Below are 25,888 nucleotides of genomic sequence, written 5' to 3'. Positions count from 1 at the left end.
TTTAGAAGAAACTGCCGGCAATTGCCGGACAGAGAAACCATTACAAAATTCCAGCTGTGAGGAAAAAATTGCTTGGAGACTTTTGTCCTGAGATTTCCCATAGTGAGGGGCTGTGTTAGTACAGCCATGGCTTTAGACAGACAATTTTGATACCAGCGGGTTCTGTGAACAGATCTCCATATTATTTGTACTGATGTCTGCTGCAGGGATGTAAAGCAGTGCCCAAAACCACATGTGCGTCTGTGCTAGAGGAAAGAATCTTATCTTGGCACCCAAATCCCATTTTCCATTTTGCTATGCCATCCTTGTGTCTGTTCATATCCATTTTCAATTTTGGGATTTTTAGCTGAAATACAGTAGAAAAGCTGAAGCTTACTTCTCCTGGGTAAGAAAATAACAGTATATTTCATTTCTGATTATTAGCCATGTACATTCAATTTCAAAAATTAATTCTTTTGTTTTGAGACATAGAGTGGGTTGTGACATAAACTGCTTTTATATCATAATATATAGTACTTTTTATATCAGGTAAACTTGATACTGCATTTCAAAGTAATTGAGCGCTGTTATCCCATACTTTGAGTAACTTCTCTATGTTATACAGCAGGAAAAATAAAAACCTGCCCAATAATTAAAAAAGCTTAGAAACTTTAGTGTTTTTTCTTTACATTATTACTATTACCTTAAATATGACCCAGAAAAAAAAATCTATAATTTTCTCAGTGTTTTCAAATGTCTTGCTCTTGTATTTGGGTAAAATGCCCCCAAAATTCCAAGAGAACAGCTGGAATAGATGGCTACCATAGAAACTGTGAGGTTAGTGTCATGATATAGTCAAATCAGCAGACAAAGACTGTCTCTGCTTGGGTGTCACTTTTCAGAGCCATACGTCTTTAAGCTGGATAGTGTCAGTTTAAGAGCCTTGGGAGTTTTTTTTCCTCCAATTGGGTATGTCTGGAAACTCCCCTAAGCTGCAGAGTTTAAACAGCCCTGGGGAACCTGCCTGTGCTGGGTGGAGCCTGAGTTACGGTCAAAAGGTAAGAACTTAAAATTCTTTTTCCTAAAGCGTTTGCATGATTATTTTTAAGTGAAATAACTAAGTTTTTTAGGGCAGCTGCTGGTGTAATGTAAGTTCTCTGCTCTCCTTAGTCTGTTTGTGTGCCAGGTAGACTAAAAATGGCTTGATAGTTATGCAGGAGAGAAAATACCAGGGAAGGACGTATTTTAACCAGGAAGTTAATTCTGTGGTGCAGTCCAGAGCTGACCAAGGCAGCTCAAACAATTGAGGGGACAAAGTGCAAGCCTCGAGCGCTGTGTTGCTTCTTCTAGGTTTGAGCAGGAAAGCTGGTCCATGGGATATGTTGGACTCTGATCCTAGCTCCAGGGCTAAACTCCAGCACTTCATGCTGAGTGCTCCTGTTTATGGAAGATCATGATCTCTTAAATTGTTCTTGCATCCCTGAGATGCATGCTCAGAAAAATTTTGGTCAGGCATGTTGCTAAGGCTCACAAGACAATAGGAAATCAAATAGAAATATGGATTTTAGACAAAAACAATTTAAAAAATTGTATATAGTAAAATTTTGTGTCAGGGCTGTGTATACAAGATGTGATTATTTATTTTGCTGCAGCATAAATTCATTACATGAACCACTTCTTCAGGACTGTCTGAGTGCAGTAGTCCCCAAATGCCCTGAGTAGTGATGTATTTTGGCTATAGGAATCAGATTTTACTTAATTAAAGTTAGAAGGTTTTCCATGTCTGTTCTCAACAGTTGCTGGACATTTGGCCATTTGTACCTCTTGCAGAGTCAATTTTCTTCAGCAGGAGCAGTCAGACGTAGATTTTCAGGAGCAAGCAACACCAGCTCAGACCATGAACTACTTGTAAGCCTGATGGTTTGTACTGTTGTTGTGCAATATATGTTAGACCATTTCCTATCTCTTTTTTGTCCTTTTAAACAGTACATTCTGAAAGTCGCTTAGTAAAACTAGAAAAATAGTGGAGGTCTGAGTGAAATCCTGAGGCCTTGGCTCTGTAGGCTGTATCTTTCCCCAAATAAATGAAAAAAGATGTTGAGGGTCTGGATGAATAAGTTTGCTTTTTTAAGGTAGAAGCTGCCGAGTTTCTAGTTAGTTGAGGGTTGTATCTTTTTGTCTTTAGGGTATCTCAGATGTCAGTAGTCACAGGGGAATGAGCAACTTGTCTGAGCCCACCAGACAAAACTCAGGGTGAGACCCACTAGCTGAAAGCAGCTGCCTTTATGTGAGCTACAGGTGTCAGGTCTCTGTGTAGTCAATGGAGATGCATTCAGCAGATCTAAAGATCGAGGCGACTTTTAACCAAAAGTCAAGGGGGTTTTCTGGGGTTATTTTTTGGTTGGTTGGGTTTTTTTTCCTACATTGTAAGTTTAAGGTAACTAAAATTCACTGAGATCTGGCAGAGTTATTTTTAATTTAAGAAAAAGTATTATGGCAAATTTTAATTCTATGTTTGTCATTGCTCTTCTCACATAATTTAATGCCACATAGAATCTCTGTTCATGTTAAATGATAAAATGATACATGAGGCTTCTTACTCCTTTTAGTCTTCTTCTGCAAACAAAATACTATGTTTCCAGGAGGACTGAGGTTCATGTACTTGATATTTCAGTTGCTGGCTTCTTTAGTTACAGGAAGAGTCTTGTTTACCTGTAAGTTTCTGTGCATTACAAGTTTTGAAATGTGAAACAAGTGTTTTGAAATTATACAGATGCAGCAAAGCTGAAAAGTAATGATAATGGAAGAAGCACCAGCTGGTTGTTGTGAACTATATTGATAAGCTGCCCTATGGTGAAGAGTAGTCACACAAGGTACTGAGACTAATAAAAAACTGTCCCTAGAGCCAAACATTATAATTAGGAACAGCTATTCCCACTTCAAAACTGAGCATACTTTTTTCCTTAATGTGTATTTGGATTGTATTTACTAAATTACCCCAAATATCCCTTTTTATTGTAGTAACATGACCCAGTTCTTACTGGAATTGCTCAAGGAAGAGCTCTCAATCTTGTTTTTTAAAGTCAAGTTTTGGCAAAATATATTCCAAATATACTTTAAGTACACCTACAAAGCACTGTGACTTGAAGAAAACATACCACTAGAGTGTACTGGGCCTGATTCTGATAAGAAGTGTCAAGCAGATGAAAGGTGTGACAGATGTACTGTTGCAGCTTTGGCTTTAACTCTAGGAAAACTGGAGTAATCCGGAAATTTTTTTAAGTGAGGCACTCCGAGCCATTAGGATATGATTAGGAGATCTATTTTAAAGGTTTTTCTCCTTCTGAAGCATCTTTGTGAAGGGGAATGCTGTTTGTGTTCTTTTAGTAGCCAGGGCACAAAGCACAGAGGAATTGAGGCCTGGATGTAGGAATGCTATGCTCACACAGGAGCACTGCCAGCCCAGCTGGTTGTCCCTGTGTGTGGAGCAGCTCGGTACGAAGGCGCTGTCCCTGCCCACGCTCCGGGAGAGCAAAGCATCGACAGCCTCGACGTGCCAGTCCCCCAACACGCGGGGCCCCATGCCCCAGGGGTGCTTCTGGGGGCACATGGGGACAGTGCAGCTAGGTTCCACATCTGGCTTCGAGGGACACCTCAAGGATGCTGTGAGCAGGAAGGAAACAGGCTGTAGCCATGCAGGATGGCCAAGGCAGCTCATCCTATTTCATGGAATAAAGGGAATATCAACAATTTGCTGGCCCCTATTTGAGGAAAGAAATGGAATGCATATGGAGCTGCAAAGTGCACATATGGCAAACAAAGCCAGACTAATTTCAACCTACTGGTAAAACACGTTTGTCTTTCCTTCTTTTCATCTTTTCAGTGATGATGGCAATGAAGATAAGTGAGTAATTTTCCATGAGGATTTTCAGTGGCTTTGCATAATGGTCTTCACAGGCAGCAGTGTTCCCCCTGTAGCTAGGCACTCATACCACTTGTTTAAACATGTCTGTGTTTGCTTGCAGTCATAAGAAACCTCCCTGGCAGCACTGGGGAAGATTCACACATCTTTCATTTCATGGCACTGGCTGTGTGGTGTCACCAGTCTGTCTATCATTTCATGTTTTGAACCAAATGAAGTTTAAACTTCAATGGGCATAGTGAGAATAAAAGGTGCTATCTCCCCTCAAAGTAATGGTGCTTACAGCAGTTTTATGAGATATTGTTTTCTGTTTAATGTCTTTCAGGGAACGAGGAGCTCAGGAACATGTCGGGAAAGCCCAGGCTGACCTACTTGAATGGAAGGGGCCGGATGGAGCCCATACGATGGCTGCTGGCAGCAGCTGGTGTGGAGGTCGGGTGACATTTTCAGTAGAGTGTTACAGACTGGTGTTCTCAACTTTCCTCAGTGAGGGACAGTTTAACATGCACGTGGTGGATAAAAGCTGAGTGAGGGTGGCTAAATTCATTTGTCCAGAGGCACTGCATGTTTGTAACTACCTTGTTCCGCTGTTGATTCTTGGGATGCAAACTCAGTGGCATTTAGAGTTTATCAGAAGTAGTGTCAATCTTCTGAAATGATTAATCATAAGGGGACAAAATGGGGATCAATTTAAAGGGCCTTTATTAATCATAACTTATCTAGCTGTGCTAAACCACCTTAACTCAGTCTTACTAAGTTTGCAGTTACAATGTGTGTAACCTGGGGTGGAGTTAGAAATATTTGATGTACCTTGTGCTCCCCTTGGTACTGGCTCCAACCTGTCTTGCTTCTGCAGATGCCTGCACTCTGTTTGTGCTTGGTGTTGGGTTATTTCTGAATCAGTGCCCTGATGCAGAAGTGCCCAGGCCCTCCTTCTGCTCTCCATCAGCTGTCAGGGCATGTTTGGGATCCTCAGGACATCTGCAGCTAAACAGTGCTGTTGAAGATCTGGCCCATTACCTTTTGCTTGACTCAGTAATTCTGGGCATGGTTATGTGCTATCACTTAACAGAAGAAAAATGTTCAAATACAGCAGTGTGACACTATTATCACTCCTTTTTCAGTTTGAAGAGGTTTATTTGGAAACAAAAGAGCAGTATGACAAGTTAATCAAAGGTAAGAATCTTGACACCTGAGGCTTAGTCCTTCAAAATAATTGTCCAGCCTAGCTAAATTTATGGTTTGAAAATAGTTTATTTAACCCAGTGGAAACTTCTGGGTGCACACCTTGAATAGTGCAATACTTGTTTTGAGTAACCTGTTATTTCAAATGCCAAATAACTGTTATAACCTAAAAGCCAGAACTTCTGTGATTGTGTTTATTATAGTACATTAAACAGGCAAACACTTTTACTTAATACAACTTATTTACCTATGCTGTTGAATTGTTAGTGTAGTACCTGGCACATTTTTGGTCCCGGGCAAATAGAACTCCCTGAGCCTGAGATGTGAAGCTTCCCTTAGATAAAAAACTTGGGACCAGCAGGGAGACCCATGGAAAGCCTGGCATGGTCAAAGCAGCATGCTACAAAGGCTTCATGCCAACCTTGGGAGCAAGACCAGTTCTTTCCACACACCAGTGCAGACCCCTAGCCACTGTCCTTGATATCTGGTCAGAAGAAATCCAGCAGTGAACCCCTCTACAGACACCCTGGAAGGAGAAGACCTTCCTGCCAGAGTGGGGAAGGAGCTGGGACAATGAGGAGCAGTAGAGAATGCACATGCTCCACAGTTTACCTGCTGCCCAAGACATCTAAGAGAAACCCTGGAGCAGGCTGAGCTTGCCAAGCCATACAAGAATACTTGGAAGAGGTCTTGCCTGCATTGTAGCTGAGCTCAGAAAGAAAAAGCTGCATCTAAAGACATTCTTCAGGGAAAGCTAAAATGAACAAAAATAAGATAGAAATGGTATTAATTAGATCAAAATTAAATTTCCAGGTCTGGTTGGCTGGGACTCTTACAATGTGGGAGAACAGTGAAGTGTACACAAACCAATTGTAGCTCTAAATGCAAGAGCACAGGTACTAAAAGCCCAAATCTGCATGTCTTTCACAAGAATAGGTTATCTAGAGAGAGTGATACTGTAACCAGGATTGTATTTGAGCTTATTGATATCCAGAGAGAAGAATTAAATGGTGGTGAAAAGGATAGGGAAGCTTTATAATAAAGATCAAGGGTTTTATGTCTATGTATTGATCTTAAGATGGTGAGAACACAAAGAAAAAAGGTGTGGTTTAATAGAATGGATTGACAAAAAAAAAAAAGATAAATTAGTCATCCTGATAAAGGGACCTCTGGAATGTTGCCAGTTGAGCAGGGCAGGACTCAACAGGAGGAACTCCACATTACTTCTCCCTTAAACATTTTTTCTCTCCCTACCAATATGTTTTCTGACAGGGTTTCCTGTGTTTAGACACTACCACATTGTTAGACTGGCTCAGACATGACTTTGGCCTCTGCCAGCTGATGATCCTCCTGGCAATTCCCCAGCAGTGTCAGGATGATGCCTGGGCCAGGGGCTGTTCCCAACAGGCAGCTTGCAGAGAGACAGCTGTTTTGGATGCATATTAAATAGTTAAATAGCTTTGGCCTGGGCAGAACTGAGGGATGGCTAGCCTGGCATAATCTGTGCAGCCAAAGGTTGTTTCAGGTGGTGCTTTGGTAGATTGGTAAGTGAGCTCTGCTGGTTGGTTACAAAGAGTAGGTGGTTGGTTTTTAGCATGTGCTCCACAGACCACCTCTGGACAGCACAATCCAATCCGTGGAATTACTGGTAAGCTCCTTTTAATCCTGCAAATGTATTCTGTGCTGTGGTTATGTGAAGTGGTTCTCCTTGCAAAATGAGGGAGGAGAGGCAGTCCTCTTTTCTGTAGATAAGAAACAAATCGTGTATTCAGTTCAGTCACAATTGCTGCATTGCTTTTTGTCAAGGGCCCGAAAGACAAATTTTATTTTTCACTTCACATATTTCTGCTAAAAAATATCCTTCCATATCTATTAGTTTTCCCATTCTGTTGTTTCTGTTAGATAAATACCAAGTAATACCAAGTTTCTTCCTTAAGATGCAGAGGTGTGTTCTGGAAAAACAAGAACACACATGATCTTTCTGTGAATGTTTACAAGAATCGAATACAAGCTATTTGTTGCAGCAGAGAGAACTACTCTGACTTTTAACTGGAAATTAATAATATAGAATGAGTAAGATTATTAATTCTAGCCTACCAAGGTATTTTAATAGATCTAGAGAAAAAGGCAGGCAGATGTGCCTGTAAAATATCTGAAAGAAGGATTCACCAAACAGATATAAATTGAGCAATTAAAAGAAATCATTAACTTTGAGCAAGGCAAGTGGCAGCTGCCTATTTGGATTTGGAGCTCTGCTCTGATTACAAACGGGACAGGATTGTTCTCTGGATGCTCTTAGTGTGTAAATGGAGGAGGGAGTGTCTCCAAAAACAGCGAACTAGTCCAACAGAAAACTGGTCTAGGATAGATTGACTTTGCAGTGCTAAATCTCTATGTGTACTTAGCTCTCAGAGCTGCCTCACTGAAAGCTCAGACGATTGCTCCTACCAGCACCAGCAGAAAATGAGACTACAAAGATGTTTCTAAATAGGCCTAAATTGTTGTAGAATGGCACTGAGGCTAGACCTGTAAAATCTATGGGGACACTCAAACTCTCTTCCTGGACTGACTGTGTGAAACTTATTCAAACACCAGCAGCTGTCACAGGCTCTGCCTCTCTCTTTGTAGCTTCAGGATGTTTAAAGTGGCCTGACCCCTTCCTGTATTCCAGCAGCTTGGTCTTGCTGCAGTACTACTCATGTATGTACCTGACAGGGAACAGATCTGCATTCAAAAGAATTGAACTTTTTTTAAGTTCACATTTATCACATATCTTTATTCTCCTCCTATTCCTTGGGTTGGAAGTGCTGGTTCAGACTTTTCCTGCCAGCATGAGGCAGGCTCCAGAAGTGCAGAGGTACAGGCAGGGCCAGCTCCCACCAGCCAGTGAAGCTCTGGCAATGCTGTCAAGCCCAGAGCCCAGCTGTGCTGTGGTGACCTCGCTACAGGAGTGTGATGCAGGCTGTTTGATCTTCCCCACAGTGTTAGTTGAGTGCTGTGAGTTTTACAGTTAGAGCAGGATATCAGGGGTCTCCTACACTGCAAGTGAAATGTGCTCAATGCCTTGCTCTCCTGTACCCTTGCAGTCTAGGAGGAACTAACAGGCTTTTCTTCACATCTCCACCCTAGATGGATCCCTGCTCTTCCAGCAAGTGCCCCTGGTTGAGATCGATGGGATGAAGATGGTGCAGACCAGAGCCATCATGAGCTACATAGCAGGGAAATACAATCTCTATGGGAAAGACTTGAAGGAGAGAGCCCTGTACGTAACACCTCCTGTCACTAATGGAGCAGGCTGCTATTTGATAGCTACATTATATAAGCCAAATTCAATCCTGTAAATCCAGTATAAAGGCATCAAAAAGGCTAACAGTAAGATTTAAACACTGCTTCTCAAATGCTCCTAACAGAATCAGGCTTTTATTCTTTCTGAAAAATATTCAGATTTTGTTCATGCTTAGTTTTGGCTGTGAAAATTGGCACTCTGTTGGTGATATAAAATTCCTTAAGTTGCCTTAGTTAATTGGAAAATGGATGAAATAACTTCTGTGCTTTTTTCTACCATCTTCCCCTGACCAATAGGATTGACATGTATGTGGAGGGAATATCAGATCTGATGCAAATGATTTTGATGTTTCCTTTCTCTCCACCTGATGCAAAGGAGAAAAATCTTGAGTCAATCAAGGAGAGGGCAACTAACAGGTATTTTCCAGTCTTTGAAAAGGTAAGTGACCCCAAGTATGTGTCTATCAAACTTGAGATTATCCAAAAAAAGTTTCTGCAAAATAAGAATGTGTTTGTAGCGTAGGTCAGTTCCCAATCTCAGCTTTTTTGGCTGTCTCAAAAAGGGGAAATACAGCAGCACATTTTTCTCTCTTTGCTGGCTTGTGTTGTAAGGGTGTGGTATTTGAACATCTGCAAAGCAGTATGTTTTCAGCTGTACAGAAAAACTTTTCAGTAATGTGCAAGCGAGCACATGTGATTATTTTTTGTGAAGGAATAGTTCTATACTGATATTTGTTTAAAGCCCATCTCATTACCATACTTAAATTAATTTGGAAAAGTTTCACTGGAGGAATGCAAAAATCCCTTGCACGCAAGTCAGGTAGAGAGATTAGGAGTGCTTTAATAAAACAACAATCACAGATTTATAAAACAACAAACCCAACCCATATGATTCATACATCTGGCAGTATTTCCCACTTTTGTAATATTTATCTAGTTTTCTTGGAAAAAAATGATAAAGGCTGAACATCACACAAGTTCTTAGCACTAAAATAACCTTTTGCCAAAGGCAGGGGTTTTCTTTACTTAGCTGTTGCAATTCTGCATTTCTAAGTTTGCTTCCTTATACCAGCATTGGACATCACTTCACATGAAATATCTAAATGGGAGTTCTATGAATTCCTTAAATTGCTTGTTGCTTCCTCCATTACCCCTATTTCTAATTCTAGGACTGTTACTAATCTACTTAAGCACATGGTTTTGTTTCTGTTCTGGGTGCCCATCATCATTCATTATTATCAAGTGACCAAAGTTTGTAGTCTGTGTACTGGAACACAAAATGAACAAAACTTCATTTTTTCCCAGCAATAATGAGATTATTTAGGCCCAGCTACAGTTGAAAAGTCCACCCTGAAATTTCAGGATTCAGGAATATAGAATTGCTGCTGAGCTCTGCAGCTGAGCTGTGAGGCTTAGCTGCCAAGGATGCCCATGTGTCCCAGTCTCATCTGTGGCTCATGTTTTCTTGTCTTCTCCAGGTTTTGAAACAACATGGCCAAGATTTTCTGGTGGGCAACAAATTCAGCTGGGCAGATGTTCAGCTAATGGAAGCCATTTTAGCAGTGGAGGAGAAAGTTCCTGCTGTGCTCTCAGGGTTTCCTCAGTTGCAGGTAATTTAATTACTGAGCATGCTGTATTCAGGAGCTAGAGGTCAGTCTTGAAGGCTGGGTAAACCACATTTTTGTGGCCAGAATTTCTCTCTTGTTCTGTTTCTTATTTTTTATTTTTTTTCTTAGGTGTTTAAAACCAAAATGAGCAATATGCCTACAATTAAGAAGTTCCTTCAGCCTGGAAGCCCAAGGAAACCCCCACCAGATGCCCATTATGTAGAAACTGTGTTGAAGGTTTTTAAGAAATGAAACCCTTGCCCTTTGGTGAGACCCAAAATGCTGGGGGAGTGGGGGAAAGCAGAGCAGCAACCCCATACCCTGAGCCAAAGGAGAAGGAAGCTCAGCAAATTAGTGTTGTTTTAGTTAAAACCAGTGCTAGAGAAACAAAGCAACCCATACTAGAAATAAAGCATTCTATTACACTGGCAATGTGATAGCAGCTTTGTCTTTATTATCAAATGCTTGGCAAAACATGAAAACAAAGGCAAAGAACTATTTGTAGGGTAGGGAATTTGTTAAGCTGGAGAAAGAAAAATGCAGTGTTAGTATTGTCAGAATGTAACTTATTGGAGAAGATATTTTCTACATGAAAAGAAGTTCAGAGTAAGAGCTATGGAAGAGAAGAGAGAAGACTCACAGGACCACTTTACTCTTTAAAGAAGTAGATTTGTTTCAAGTTGCCATTCTTAAATTTAAAGCTTGTGGGTAAATTGGATTTTTAAGGTCTCTCAGCAAAGATTTTGCAAAATTGTTCCTTTTTTCTCTATAAATCAGGTATTTCAAACCTTGTGAATGATCATACCAGCTACTCACAATCTTGAGGGCAAAGTGTTGTGAAAGAAAGGTGCAGTCTGTTTTGCATTCTCTGGCAAGGCAAGGAGGTATTTAGGATAGAACACAGAGCAACAGATACTCAGATTCCATTGAATTCCAAATAAAAATATTTGCAGCAGACAATAACAGTCTTGTGAAGTGGCCTAATGCAACAGAGAAGCAGCTCCTTAGAAGGAAACTGTTCCAACAACTGTCAGTAACCAGATCTGATGCTTAATAGTCTGTGACATGAATGGAAAAAAAAAAACAACAAAAACAAACTAGAAAAAATATGGGGAAATGAAACCTGAGGGAGAAAACAGAAGAACACCATTTTCCAGAATAGCTCAGTGAAGTGACATTTCTGAAAGTCAAGTTAGGAGACAGATTGTATTGGACTTAGTTGCCTGAAATCTCAGTGAACACTTGTGACAGGACAAGAAATGTCAGTGTTGGGATAAATCACAATCTGAAGAGTTGTACTCCTCTCCCCTGTAAATGTAGTAACTGCATCATTTACCAGTTGCTTGTCTTCATTTTCTTCTGTCTTCACTCAGAGTCAGGATTTAAAACTTGAAGGAGACGAATTTTCTTGTGTTCGGACTCGGTTGTTTATTAAATCTTATCTAAAGTACAGGGATTCTGCAACATTTCTAGCTACCAGCTAAAAGCAAGCAGAATGGAGACAAATCTAGCTAGTTACAAGGTCTTTTAAAGCCAAACACTCTAATAAAGAACTAACACCTACATTAGCTATACTTCTGACCCAATAACCAAACTCCCCTGACCCGCAGTGCAGCACTAACTATCCAACTAGAAACTATTATCTGAAAACAGGGGGAAGAAGACAGAAAAAGACAACACCCAAACCCCTCCATCCTGTCCCATACCTATTACCATATTCTAAAACCTTCAAATTCAAAACCCTTCACCATGTGAAATCACACACTTTTATTTTAACTACACGCTTGTGTCTCTAACTCCATCACCCAAACTTAGAAGCCTTCTCCAAGGTCTCAAGCCAAAAGCAGTGCTCTCCTGCAGGTCAGTGTCAGAAAGCTCAAAACTCCCAGGTTTCTGGATTCCACACTCTCCCCTATCTCTAAGTGAAGGCTGAAGGGACTGGCTTCATCTAAACTTTTAACTACCTCAGCTGAGATATTTTGAGTCATTCAGCTATAACTGAAGAGCATGCTGAGGGATTCCTCCTGAATTTGGACCTATTGGAAGGAGAGTAGACAGCTAGACCAGATGTGGGTGTCTACAAAGTTAGGTGAGATGAGTTTCCCCCAGCTGTCTACACTATTGTTAGCTGTCAGGCTTGAACTCATGTTTTCCTACCAGGTGGGCACTAGACCCATGATTTCTCCTGAAATTTATCAGAGGCAGGCCTACGAATGGTAAATCCAGACAAGCTGCCTAAGAGGGAGTTTGAGTTTGTGAAATTGCCAGATGCACCTTGGTGCAAGTGTCGCTGCATGAAGAACTTCAGTCTCGTCCTACATTATCCTAGGTTCTGTGTCATAAGTCATACGTGTCCAGAAGTGTGGGAAACGCTATTTCCAGCAGTGTCAGAGGCTGGACAGAAGACCTTCCCAAAATGTAAGGAGAGGGCAGAGGGACACAGAGCCCTAACTAGAATGGGGTGCTACAAGCAGTGCTCTCAGTAAGGGGGCACCTTTGGTGAAGCCTGGCTCCCCCTTACGTGCCATATGGGCTAGAATGTTCCACCTGGGGACAAAGAACCTGCTAAAAGACAACACATTGCAGCAGTAACTCTTTAGATGCCCTTTCCTTTTCTAGTGCTATCTCTAAATAAATTATTAAGCTTATTTTATTGTCAAGAATGGAACACATTGATGTAACAGGTACCAACAGTGAGGACTAATAGGATAAGGATCAATTCCAGCTACCAAGCAATGAAGCATGCACAGGAGGGACAGGGAGACAGCGTGCTGTACTGTAACAGCATGTGATGGTTACATAAATATTAACCACATAGATTAGATAGGCTGGAAGGTGCATGAGAGTGTATGCTCAATTGATTTTCTGAATTCCATTCAGTTGTCCAAAGAAAGCTGTCAGGAGTGCAGAGTACAGTTTGCCTTCTGGCGCTACACTTCATTCGCTGTCCCTTACAGTTGTCTTTGGTGTGTATTTTCACTGAGCCATAATCAGGGAAACATTCTTCACAGAAAAAAAAATTCAAAACTGACCTCAATCGCAGAGGTGAAATTCAGCAGAAGTGTCCTGCAGGAATATACACTAAGGCAGAGAAGCTTGTGAAAGATCCTAGCTGAATTAGTTGATGTGTCTTGTGTAAAGTGGCAATATGTTAAAAGTAAAAAAAACCCATAAAATATTTGAATAAAACTGTGATTGGTGTAGAAGGTTGTTTTTTTGTAAAACTGAGTTTTCAGCTGTTATAACTGTTTTTAACTAGGATGGTACCAAGCAATGAAAATAGGAGGCATATTACCATATTGTGCTGGCACAGATGATTCGTTTCTAATGATTATGATCTCTCATCTGTCTTACATTTCTACATAATCAGCATTATTCAGGAATTAATTTTCTGTAGGTGAGAAATAACTAAACTGAGATAGCTGATTTTGTTTGCTTAAGAGAGACGTTTCCAGTTTGCAGAGAAGGGTTTGGAACATTCGGTGTAGGAGGGGCTACAGAGTTATATAATCTCAAGGCAGAACTGCTGAGAGCTTAGACTGAGTTACACTGTGCACAAGGTGAGGGTTTTTTTCTTTACTTCCCCCTAAAAATGCAGGGAATTGTTGTACATGAAACTTAGTCAGTGGATGTGTTTTATAGATTAAATGTGTGAATGTACTTTCTCTCTTAACATGGTTATGTGTACCAAATGTTAAATTCTTAATCAGCTGCTTTTGAGTTGTACAGAATAAAGAAAAAGAAATGTAGATCTCAGATGTGGGGAGTGTTTTCTCTCACCTCCTCCTTCCTACAGTAGAGAAGCTGACATGTCATTTACAAGGGGAGTGTGGTGGGGTTTGTGTTTTCCTTTAGCTGCTGTTAATGCTTCAGCTTTGTTGCTGGCAGGGTGTCCAGAGCTGTGAGGCTGGTATAGGCTGGGCACTGTGTGTGTGTTTGGTGCTGATGTGCCCGTGGTTCTGAGTGGGGTGGGTGACAGTCTGCCTAGAAATGTTGATGCTGAGGTTCCTGCCTAGAAATTGTTGCTGCTTGAAATTTGGGCAGAGTTGCAACTGGATCAAGCAAACATTGCCCTGTGGCTGTGCCTGTGGTAAAGGCAACTCTGATGTTACCAGAGGCAAAATTAATTTCCATGTCTTTGAATGCTTGTCTAAAGAAATTACAGAAGCAAAGGGTGTTGTAAAAGAGGTTGACTGGGGGAAAGAATTCCTTCCTGGCTGATTATAATGGAGTATAATGGGTGCTGGAGAAGGCACAGCAATTGCTGAGTTTATAGCATGTATCTGATTAAACACTAAACTGTGTTCTGAGCTCATGCCAAAACACACAGAGAGCACGCTCAGCTCTTTGGTCAGAACAGAGCACTTTGGATGTAAATGGTTTTGATTCACAGGTTCTCTGACTCTCTGACTGGACCAATTGCTCTAAGTGCAGAGTTCTGCTTAACTGTTCTGCACGTGTAAGAAGCATTTGAAGGCAGAATGATTCAAGGCATCTCTCAATATAATCTAACTTTTTTACCTCCTCTATTAATTTGATTATAGACTTGAACTATAAGTGACAGTTTTAAAGAAGATAATTTTGAAACCAGTTTAGGCACTCAAAACTGCAAAACTTTTTTTCACTGCAGATAGAGGGGAATCAGGCACTGGAAGCATGTCTGGAAAACCCAAGCTTCACTACTTCAATGGACGAGGCCGAATGGAGCCGATTCGGTGGCTCTTGGCAGCAGCTGGGGTTGAGGTTTGCATCTGGTCTGTTATACTGAGGGCATGTGACAAATATGTGCTCCTACTCTTCCTTATGAAAAGTGTGACAATGTGTGACTGAGCAGCAGTTTCAAACTCTGCATTTAGTGTGTTGCTGAGTAAGCCAACAGTGACCACAAACTCACCCTGAGCAGGGGGCAAGTTCCTGTCTCCCTTCCACACATCATGTGCAATGCCCACTGGTAGCACCACAAATGCTTCTCCCCTGTAGCTAGTGAAGGAAGAGATTTAAAGCCCCAGCAGCAGAACCTGGCTTCTTATCTTCTGATTGCAAAAGTCAAGCACCTGCAATTCTGAATAACCTTCAGTTTAATTCCAATGTACAAAGTAGCGAGAGTTTATTATTGCTACTACAGTGTTCTTTACCCTTGAAGGTAGTGCATATTGTAAAACGCAGAGGGTTCTGGTTTTTTTCACCTCTGACATAATTTGATACGAAACCAGAGTTGGATTATGGGAATCTGTTTTTTTAAAGAGACGTGGGGTTTTATTACAGGCATGGCCAATGTGCCTGAAAGGATGTTTTTTTGTTTTTTTTTAAATAAAATTCAGCAAAGCACATCTATTTAGGTCACCTTTATCTAAATCAGGAAGAGGCTAAAACATGGAATGACAGAAAATTTCTATTGTATTTCCTGCAGTTTGATGAATGTTTCATAGAAAAAAAGGAGGATTTGACAAAGTTGCAGAATGGTAAGTTTTCTTCGCCTTTAAAAAATAACAGCAGCAATACTACAACTACTAATAATAAGAGTAATAATAGCAATAGTAATAGTAATAATAATAATAATAACAACAAGAAGAAGAAGAAGAAGAAGAAGAATTGGAATTAGAATTGAGATTGGAATTACTTGCCTGAGAATACCTAAGGATTTTTAAGGCTCAGTGTCTTAAAAAGAAATTCTCTTAGCTGATTGTACATGAGGAATCAGAGGTGCACACTGCAGTGTGTTAGGTTGTATCATCCATTCAGTTGCTTCAATTCACTGGATCACAGAAAGCTGAAGTGAGAAGGGACCTCTCATGATTGTCTGCTCCATGTCCCCTCTTCAAGCAAGGCCAGATCCAGCCAGTTACCCAGGAGCATGTCCAGCTGGCTTTTGAGTATCTGCAAGGATGGAGAATTTACAGCTTCCCTGGACAGCCCACAGTCAAAGAGCCTTTCTTTAATTCAAATGGTTGACTCTCCTTTGATTCAGCTTGTGTCCATTGCCTTCCATCCTATGGCAATAGAGGCTTTTGTCATCAGATCATCTTTAAATTCATTAGCATTTTAGGTAGCTTATAAAGCTATTGTTTTATAATCCTAGTGAAAACAGAGTTCCAGATTTCTGAGTTTACCTGTACCTCTGCTGCATTCCTGCCTCCCAAGGCAGCTGTGCACCATGTTGCTTCAGCTTCCATCTTTCTAGACAGGATGATCCTGTTTCCTCCAAACCAAATTACATGTCGGTGCTCATTGCCTGGCCTGTCCAGCCTAAATGATTCAGATTCCAAATAAAAATAATACATGTTGTTACATTGCCTAACACACTTAGGTGGTATTCATTCAGATACTGAGTCTCCTTTTGTCATTCCCTTTCTCCTAGATGGATCCCTGCTCTTCCAGCAAGTGCCAATGGTAGAGATTGACGGGATGAAGCTGGTGCAGACCAGAGCTATCATGAACTACATAGCAACAAAATACAACCTCTGTGGGAAGGACCTGAAGGAGAGAGCCCTGTACTGTAACAGTTCCACCTTTGCTTGTTAGAGCCCAGCTCACACTGTAGCTGAGTGTAACACAAGGAAATCCCAGCTCACAGCTAGATTCAGTGGGAGAGAGCAGTGCTTTGTGAGCATGATATGACTGTGACTGCAGGTGATGTCTACAGCAGTGATAGCCAGCTAGATGAGATAGGACAAGCCAGCCCATGGATCATCAATCAGAGGTCAATGCAGACATCAGAAGAAACTAGTCAGGGAGGCAGATTGTTTATCTGAGTCTGCTTTTCATTTTCTCCAGCAGTAATCAGCAGCATCATTTTCTACTCATCACATTCAGGGCAGTGTCTTTTGAGGAAACATAAAAAATCTTTCCTCTCTAAGAACCAGGAATTATTATAGAATTAGAACTAATAACTGGTTATTAAAGGACAGGACTCCTAGGGCACATGTTTTCACCTGAGGTATGTTTGAATGCTTCAAATTAATAAGCAGTGGGAAACGCATGTCGAGATATTTGCTAGGTATTCGTATGGAAGTGCTGTTAAATTTACCCTGTCTGATTGGATTTTTAGCACAAGTTTGGATGGCACACATGACAATATTTTAGTCAGGTTGAAAAACCCATAGTCCAGAGAAGTGTCAGTCCTAGTGAGAAGTGAAAGGGGTGCAGTGTTTAGGTTTTGCCTAGGAATTTTGCATTTGTATTCTACTCAAATACCCTGCTGTGTTCCCCCTGTGCAACTGCATTCCCAGAGGAACTTTGCCAGGGTATATGTGTGGGATGGAAGAGGCAGGGATTTCCCAGCATCTCAGTGAGGTTATGCCAAGAGTTCTTGTGCTGTTCAGACCTACTCAGGTGTTTGACCTGACCAAGTGGATCTAATCCTTTCAGAATCGATATGTATGTGGAAGGACTGTTCGATCTCAATGAGCTCCTCATGAAATATGAATTCCTTCCACCCGACCAAAAAGTGCCACATTTTCCTAATATGATGGACAAGGCTGAAAACAGATACTTCCCTGTCTTTGAGAAGGTATGTGGCAAAGAGGTTGTAGCTCAATTGATACTGTTACCTTGAACCTCCATCCTGTAAGCACACAAGTTTTATGGAAGGAAAACAGAAGAAAAACTACAACTGAAATATAAATGCTCTGGTTTTGGTGGTGCTGGGAGTAAGGTGGAGACAGGACAGTTCAGAGGGGATGGAAGGCACTTCAAGAAGGCACTGCCAGACAGAAATGTAGAAGAGAAAGAGCTGATAGATTATGCCTAGGATGGCAGTGCCAGATCATTGTTTGTACGACAGGTGATTGAATTGCATATCCTTCTTTCACAGACCATTCTGTGCAATGTGTGACCCTGCTTTGATGATACCATATCATGTAACAGAGAGTAAAGACATCATCTCTTTCTGGTTCTCTCTTTTTAGGTTTTGAAAGACCATGGAAAAGACTTTCTGGTTGGCAACCAGCTGAGCAGGGCAGATGTTCAATTACTTGAAGTCATTTTAATGGCAGAGGAGTACAAACCTGATATACTTGCCAAATTTTCTCTCCTGCAGGTAAATGAATGGGGAGTTTGAATGGATAATGAATGGGAAAGGAGCACTGATTTAAACTGGCTGAGAAATATGGGAGAGCGGGAGGGTCAGAAGTGACATGCAAAATAAACAGATACCCTAAGAACTTTCAGCTGGCCTCACATACTCATTGTTATTGCCACATTCTGTCACTACAATCCCAGAAACATAAGAGGGGGAAGCATATCGTTTCTTGTGCAGCATCAAGCCATGATGTGACTTTGAGGCATGGATGACATTGAAATGTCTGCCAGTTGCAATGATTCTTAAGCCCTGTGTTGTTTTGGTTTTGTTTTGTAGAGCTTCAAAGCAAGAATGAGTGCTATCCCCAACATAAAGAAATTCCTGCAGCCTGGCAGCCAGAGGAAACCACTAGCAGATAAGAATGCTGTGGCCAAAGTGATGAAAATTTTCTACTGAGCTGCACTCAAAAGCCACGGAACTTCATTTCACTGGATTTGCAGATAGTAGCAGAGTGAAATTAATGAAAGGAGTGGCAAAGTCAAATTAATTGAAAGAGTGAAAAAAGATTTTTGATCTCTCTTTCCTTAACTAGAGGATTGGTTTTAGCCTACTGCCGACATTTCCACCTAAAGCTACATGAGCCTCCTTGCAAAGGAAATAGTTCAGTGATTAGGATGTATATTGGACAAACACAGGATGCCTTAATTAACTAAAGAGAATACCTGAAATAAAGTTTCACTTTTGATATTCAAAACCTGGCTGTTCATTGATTTTCTAGTGCTACTTCAATGCCTAAGATCTATCTGGGTTTGTTTTTCTGGCATTCCCAAGAATTGTTGGAAAATTAGGAGAGATTACCCCAAACAGTAGGTCATGTATATTTTCTGGGAGATGCCAGGAAAAGCCTGCAGGTTCTGCTTAGATCAGGATGAAAGGTTTGGATGCAGCTTTGCTCTGAGCTCACCTGTGAGTACGCTTGGACCAGAGGTCCTATTGCACCTCCATTTTGTCACTAGACACATAAACTCTTGTACTGCAGCTTCCCCAATGTTTCCTTTATCAGAAGGGAGCAGCTAAAAGCACTTTGAGACTCTGAGCAACAAATGCTTGTCACCAGCTTACAGCTTATTGACAAAGGTGGAATCAGGATGGTGTCAGGTGTTACTTGGAATGTAGGAATCCATATTGACTTACATCACTTTCTATTAAACCAAGTTTTATACAAGTTGTACTAGAGTTGTTTGTTCTCATCACTTAAATCAAGCTCCACTGCTGAGGTTAGCAAGAGTGTTGAACTTTGATAAACATGCACATTTATGTAGTGAAATGCATTCCTGTCCAGGGCAGGAGGGATGGAGCTTGATGATCTTTAAGGTCCCTTCTAACCCAAACCATTCTATGATTCTGTGATATTATTTAAATACAAAATCCACCAAGTTTGTAAATGAAAGAGCCAGTGCCCTAAATCCAGCTAAAACTAAAGCACTGGCAGTTTTCAGCTGGGCAAACTCAGGGCACTGTAGCTCTTGCTGAAGCCAACAGCTCCTTTATAAGAAAAGCCATGTAGATGGAGCTGGTTTTTGTCATCAAGAAAAGAAATAAAGCCATGTTTTTCACCAGCAAATCATGTATTAAAGAGAGTTGTTGCCCAAGCTGCTTCCCTCCCACCTCACTGAATTGTTCAGATAACACTTGCAGCAAGAGTACAGGAAGGATCTGAAGGAGAAAGTCCCTCCAACTGTTGCAATCTTTTTTTTTAAAGTGACACACTTCAATTTATACCTGTGTAACACAGGAGCAATAACCTAGCTCACAGTTATGTTCATAGCAATTCAGCAACATTTTGCATGTATACATTGGCCTTGACTGCAGGTAATACCTACATCAATATTAACCACGCAGATTAGATAGGCACGATGGTGCATGGCAGTTCTTTCTGTACTGACTTCTTGAAATCAGTACATTTGACCAAAGGAAGCAGTCAGGAGTGCAGAATGCAGTTTGCCTTCTGGTGCTACACTTTATTCACTGTGCTTTACAGTTGTCTTTGTGTGTATTTTCACTGTCATATTCAGAGAAACATTCTTCACAGATAAAAAAATTCAAAATCACCCCCAATGTCCAGAGATAAAATTCAGCAGAAGTCCTTTGCAGGAAAATACAATAACTAAGGCATAGAAGGTTGTAAATGATCCTAGCTGAATTAATTGATATCACTTGTGTAAAGTAGCAATATATGAAAAGTGAAAAAAACACATAAAATATTTGAATAAAATTGTGATGGGTGTAAAAGTATATTTATTTCAACGGAGTGAGTTTTCAGATGTTATAATTATTTTTAATTAGGATGGTACCAAGCAATGAAAATAGGAGGCATATTACCATTTTGTGCTGGCAGAGATGTTTCTAAGGATCATGACTTCTCATCTATCTTACATTTGTGCATAGTCAGTAATAGTCAAGAATTTATTTTCTGTAGGTAAGAAGTAACTAAACAGAGCTAATTGATTTTGTTTGCTTTAAGAGAGAGGTTTCCGGTTTGCAGGGAAGTGTTTGGAACATTCGGTGTAGGAGGGGCTACAGAGTTATATAATCTCATGGCAGAACTGCTGAGAGCTTAGACTGAGCTACACTGTGCACAAGGTGAGGCTTTGTTTTTATTTTGCCCTAAAAATGCAGGCAATTTGACATGAATCTCAGTCAGTGAATGGGTTTTGCAGATGAAATGTGTAAATGTACTTTCTTTCCTAACATGGTTATGTGTACCAAATGTTAAATTCTTAATCAGCTGCTTTTGAGTTGTACAGAATAAAGAAAAAGAAATGTAGATCTCAGATGTGGGGAGTGTTTTCTCTCACCTCCTCCTTCCTACAGTAGAGAAGCTGACATGTCATTTACAAGGGGAGTGTGGTGGGGTTTGTGTTTTCCTTTGGTTGCTGTTAATGCTTCAGCTTTGTTGCTGGCAGGGTGTCCAGAGCTGTGAGGCTGGTATAGGCTGGGCACTGTGTGTGTGTTTGGTGCTGATGTGCCCGTGGTTCTGAGTGGGGTGGGTGACAGTCTGCCTAGAAACTGTTGATGCTGAGGTTCCTGCCTAGAAGTTGTTGCTGCTTGAAATTTGGGCAGAGTTGCAACTGGATCAAGCAAACATTGCCCTGTGGCTGTGCCTGTGGTAAAGGCAACTCTGATGTTACCAGAGGCAAAATTAATTTCCATGTCTTTGAATGCTTGTCTAAAGAAATTACAGAAGCAAAGGGTGTTGTAAAAGAGGTTGACTGGGGGAAAGAATTCCTTCCTGGCTGATTATAATGGAGTATAATGGGTGCTGGAGAAGGCACAGCAATTGCTGAGTTTATAGCATGTATCTGATTAAACACTAAACTGTGTTCTGAGCTCATGCCAAAACACACAGAGAGCACGCTCAGCTCTTTGGTCAGAACAGAGCACTTTGGATGTAAATGGTTTTGATTCACAGGTTCTCTGACTCTCTGACTGGACCAATTGCTCTAAGTGCAGAGTTCTGCTTAACTGTTCTGCATGTGTAAGAAGCATTTGAAGGCAGAATGATTCAAGGCATCTCTCAATATAATCTAACTTTTACCTCCTCTATTAATTTGATTATAGACTTGAACTATAAATGACAGTTTTAAAAGATAACTTTGAAAGCCAGTTTAGACACTCAAAACTGCAAAACTTATTTTTTCACTGCAGATAGAGGGGAATCAGGCACTGGAAGCATGTCTGGAAAACCCAAGCTTCACTACTTCAATGGACGAGGCCGAATGGAAACAATTCGGTGGCTCTTGGCAGCAGCTGGGGTTGAGGTTTGCATCTGGTCTGTTATACTGAGGGCATGTGACAAATATGTGCTCCTACTCTTCCTTATGAAAAGTGTGACAATGTGTGACTGAGCAGCAGTTTCAAACTCTGCATTTAGTGTGTTGCTGAGTAAGCCAACAGTGACCACAAACTCACCCTGAGCAGGGGGCAAGTTCCTGTCTCCCTTCCACACATCATGTGCAATGCCCACTGGTAGCACCACAAATGCTTCTCCCCTGTAGCTAGTGAAGGAAGAGATTTAAAGCCCCAGCAGCAGAACCTGGCTTCTTATCTTCTGATTGCAAAAGTCAAGCACCTGCAATTCTGAATAACCTTCAGTTTAATTCCAATGTACAAAGTAGCAAGAGTTTATTATTGCTACTACAGTGTTCTTTACCCTTGAAGGTAGTGCATATTGTAAAACACAGTGGGTTTTTTTAAACTCTGATATATTATGATACTAAATCAGAGTAGGAGTATATGAGTTTTTCTGTTTCAATAGCCATGGGTTTCTGTTACAATGATGGCAAATGTGCCTGAAAGCTTTCAAACATGATACATGTTGCAAAAAATCCAATTCCCCAAAACACATCTCTTTAGGCCTTATTCATCTAAATGAGGAAGAGGCTAAAACATGAAATGGTAACTTTTCCTCTCTCCTTCCCACAGTTTGAAGAATCCTACTTGGAAAAAAAGGAGGATCTGATAAAGTTACAGAATGGTAAGTTTAGATTCCTTCGACTTTAATCATTAACAGCTGAGATAGTAATCATAATAATAATAATAATAATAATAATGAGAATGAGAATAGGAATTAGAACTATAGTTAAAATTAGAATAGGAATTATTTGCCGGAGAACTCCTAAGAATTCTTAGTGATCCCTGTCTGAAAAAGAAATTCTCTTAGCTGATTGTACATGAGAAATCAGAGGTGCACACTGCTGTGTGTTAGGTTGTATCATCCACTCAGTTGCTTCAATCACTGAATCACAGAAGGCTGAAGTGAGAAGGGACCTCTCATGATTGTCTGCTCCATGTCCCCTCTTCAAGCAAGGCCAGATCCAGCCAGTTACCCAGGAGCATGTCCAGCTGGCTTTTGAGTATCTGCAAGGATGGAGAATTTACAGCTTCCCTGGACAGCCCACAGTCAAAGAGCCTTTGTTTAATTCAAATGGTTGACTCTCCTTTGATTCAGCTTGTGTCCATTGCCTTCCATCCTATGGCAATAGAGGCTTTTGTCATCACGGCATCTTTAAATTCATTAGCATTTTAGGTTGCTTATGAAGTTTTTTTTTTATAATCCTAGTGAAAACAGAGTTCCAGATTTCTGAGTTTACCTGTACCTCTGCTGCATTCCTGCCTCCCAAGGCAGATGTGCACCATGTTGCTTCAGCTTCCATCTTTCTGGACAGGATGATCCTGTTTCCTCCAAACCAAATTACATGTCGGTGCTCATTGCCTGGCCTGTCCAGCCTAAATGATTCAGATTCCAAATAAAAATAATACATGTTGTTACATTGCCTAACACACTTTGGTGGTATTCATTCAGATATTGAGTCTCCTTTTGTCATTCCCTTTCCCCTAGATGGATCCCTGCTCTTCCAGCAAGTGCCAATGGTAGAGATTGATGGGATGAAGCTGGTGCAGACCAGAGCCATTGCCAACTACATATCAACGAAATACAACCTCTATGGGAAGGACCTGAAGGAGAGAGCCCTGTACTGTAACAGTTCCACCTTTGCTTGTTAGAGCCCAGCTCACACTGTAGCTGAGTGTAACACAAGGAAATCCCAGCTCACAGCTAGATTCAGTGGGAGAGAGCAGTGCTTTGTGAGCATGATATGACTGTGACTGCAGGTGATGTCTACAGCAGTTATAGCCAGCTAGATGAGATAGGACAAGCCAGCCCATGGATCATCAATCAGAGGTCAATGCAGACATCAGAAGAAAGCAGCCAGGGAGGCAGATCATTTACCTGAGGCTGCTTTTCATTTTCTCCAGCAGTAATCAGCAGCATCATTTTCTACTCATCGCATTCAGGGCAGTGTCTTTTGAGGAAACATAAAAAATCTTTCCTCTCTAAGAACCAGGAATCAGTATAGAATTAGAATTAGAATTAGAATTAGAATTAGAATTAGAATTAGAATTAGAATTAGAATTAGAATTAGAATTAGAAATAATAACTGGTTATTAAAGGACAGGACTCCTAGGGCACATGTTTTCACCTGAGGTATGTTTGAATGCTTCAAATTAATAAGCACTGGGAAACACATGTCGAGATATTTGCTAGGTATTCATATGGAACTGCTGTTAAATTTACCCTGTCTGATTGGATTTTTAGCACAAGTTTGGATGGCACACATGACAATATTTTAGTCAGGCTGAAAAACCCATAGTCCAGAGAAGTGTCAGTCCTAGTGAAAAGTGAAAGGGGTGCAGTGTTTAGGTTTTGCCTAGGAATTTTGCATTTGTTTTCTGCTCAAATACCCTGCTGTGTTCCCCCTGTGCAACTGCATTCCCAGGGGAACTTTGCCAGGGTATATGTGTGGGATGGAAGATGCAGGGATTTCCCAGCATCTCAGTGAGGTTATGCCAGGAGTTCTGTGCTGTTCAGACCTACTCAGGTGTTTGACCTGACCAAGTGGATCTAATCCTTTCAGAATCGATATGTATGTGGAAGGACTGTTCGATCTCAATGATATACTCATGACATATGAAATCCAACCAGCAGACAAAAAAGAGCAACATTTTGCTAATATGATGGACAAAACTGAAAACAGATACTTCCCTGTCTTTGAGAAGGTATGTGGCAAAGAGGTTGTAGCTCAATTGATACTGTTACCTTGAACCTCCATCCTGTAAGCACACAAGATTTATGGAAGAAAACAGAAGAAAAACTACGACTGAAATATAAATGCTCTGGTTTTGATGGTGCTGGGAGTAAGGTGGAGGCAGGACATTTCACAGGGGATGGAAGGCACTTCAAGAAGGCACTGCCAGACAGAAATGTAGAAGAGAAAGAACTGATAGATTATGCCTGGGATGGCAGTGCCAGATCATTGTTTGTACTACAGGTGATTGAATTGCATATCCTTCTTTCACAGACCATTCCGTGTAATGTGTGACCCTGCTTTGATGATATCACATCATATCATGTAACAGAGAGTAAAGACATCATCTCTTTCTGGTTCTCTCTTTTTAGGTTTTGAAAGACCATGGAAAAGACTTTCTGGTTGGCAACCAGCTGAGCAGGGCAGATGTTCAATTACTTGAAGTCATTTTAATGATTGAAGAGTGGAAGCCAGATATGTTTTCCAAATTCCCTCTCTTGCAGGTAAATGAATGGGGAGTTTGAATGGATAATGAATGGGAAAGGAGCACTGATTTAAACTGGCTGAGAAATATGGGAGAGTGGGAGGGTCAGAAGTGACATGCAAAATAATCAGATACCCTAAGAACTTTCAGCTGGCCTCACATACTCATTGTTATTGCCACATTCTGTCACTACAATCCCAGAAACATAAGAGGGGGAAGCATATCGTTTCTTGTGCAGCATCAAGCCATGATGTGACTTTGAGGCATGGATGACATTGAAATGTCTGCCAGTTGCAATGATTCTTAAGCCCTGTGTTGTTTTGGTTTTGTTTTGTAGAGCTTCAAAGCAAGAATGAGTGCTATCCCCAACATAAAGAAATTCCTGCAGCCTGGCAGCCAGAGGAAACCACCATCAGATGATGAGGTTGTGGACAAAGTGATGAAAATTTTCTACTCCTGAGCTGCACTCAAAAGCCACAGGAACTTCATTTCACTGGATTTGCAGATAGTAGCAGAGTGAAATTAATGAAAGGAGTGGCAAAGTCAAATTAATTGAAAGAGTGAAAAAAGATTTTTGATCTCTCTTTCCTTAACTAGAGGATTGGTTTTAGCCTACTGCCGACATTTCCACCTAAAGCTACATGAGCCTCCTTGCAAAGGAAATAGTTCAGTGATTAGGATGTATATTGGACAAACACAGGATGCCTTAATTAACTAAAGAGAATACCTGAAATAAAGTTTCACTTTTGATATTCAAAA

General features: G+C 40.8%; 3 protein-coding genes across 5 annotated transcripts; all 3 read left to right on the top strand.

Annotated features, from left to right (window-relative positions):
• The first annotated feature begins 942 nt into the window (after window positions 1–942).
• On the top strand, window positions 943–10,410 carry LOC130251609 (glutathione S-transferase-like). 2 transcript variants are annotated; one of them, XM_056488361.1, is made up of 7 exons: window positions 943–1,037; window positions 4,227–4,333; window positions 5,026–5,077; window positions 8,216–8,348; window positions 8,669–8,810; window positions 9,850–9,981; window positions 10,108–10,410. In XM_056488361.1, exons 2-7 carry the CDS (start codon window positions 4,247–4,249, stop codon window positions 10,228–10,230), a joined length of 669 nt encoding a protein of 222 aa, XP_056344336.1. In that variant the 5' UTR covers window positions 943–1,037; window positions 4,227–4,246; the 3' UTR covers window positions 10,231–10,410. The 2 variants fall into 2 exon arrangements, with proteins under 2 accessions (XP_056344336.1, XP_056344335.1); XM_056488360.1 differs by lacking the exon at window positions 943–1,037 and adding an exon at window positions 1,781–1,899.
• A 3,027-nt stretch (window positions 10,411–13,437) lies between these two features.
• On the top strand, window positions 13,438–18,752 carry LOC130251612 (glutathione S-transferase-like). Its single transcript, XM_056488393.1, has 7 exons — window positions 13,438–13,538; window positions 14,609–14,721; window positions 15,389–15,440; window positions 16,337–16,469; window positions 17,347–17,488; window positions 17,885–18,016; window positions 18,335–18,752. The coding sequence occupies exons 2-7, from the start codon at window positions 14,635–14,637 to the stop codon at window positions 18,452–18,454; spliced, it is 666 nt and encodes a 221-aa protein (XP_056344368.1). The 5' UTR covers window positions 13,438–13,538; window positions 14,609–14,634; the 3' UTR covers window positions 18,455–18,752.
• A 1,870-nt stretch (window positions 18,753–20,622) lies between these two features.
• LOC130251607 (glutathione S-transferase-like) lies at window positions 20,623–25,888 on the top strand. 2 transcript variants are annotated; one of them, XM_056488357.1, is made up of 7 exons: window positions 20,623–20,641; window positions 21,707–21,819; window positions 22,484–22,535; window positions 23,400–23,532; window positions 24,475–24,616; window positions 25,017–25,148; window positions 25,467–25,888. In XM_056488357.1, the coding sequence occupies exons 2-7, from the start codon at window positions 21,733–21,735 to the stop codon at window positions 25,587–25,589; spliced, it is 669 nt and encodes a 222-aa protein (XP_056344332.1). In that variant the 5' UTR covers window positions 20,623–20,641; window positions 21,707–21,732; the 3' UTR covers window positions 25,590–25,888. The 2 variants fall into 2 exon arrangements, with proteins under 2 accessions (XP_056344332.1, XP_056344331.1); XM_056488356.1 differs by lacking the exon at window positions 20,623–20,641 and adding an exon at window positions 21,446–21,536.

The sequence above is a fragment of the Oenanthe melanoleuca genome, chromosome 3 (genome assembly GCF_029582105.1).
Source record: "Oenanthe melanoleuca isolate GR-GAL-2019-014 chromosome 3, OMel1.0, whole genome shotgun sequence".
Taxonomy (NCBI): Eukaryota; Metazoa; Chordata; class Aves; order Passeriformes; family Muscicapidae; genus Oenanthe; species Oenanthe melanoleuca.
The sequence above is the reverse complement of the archived record's forward strand: the minus strand, read 5'-3'. Positions and strand labels throughout refer to the sequence as shown.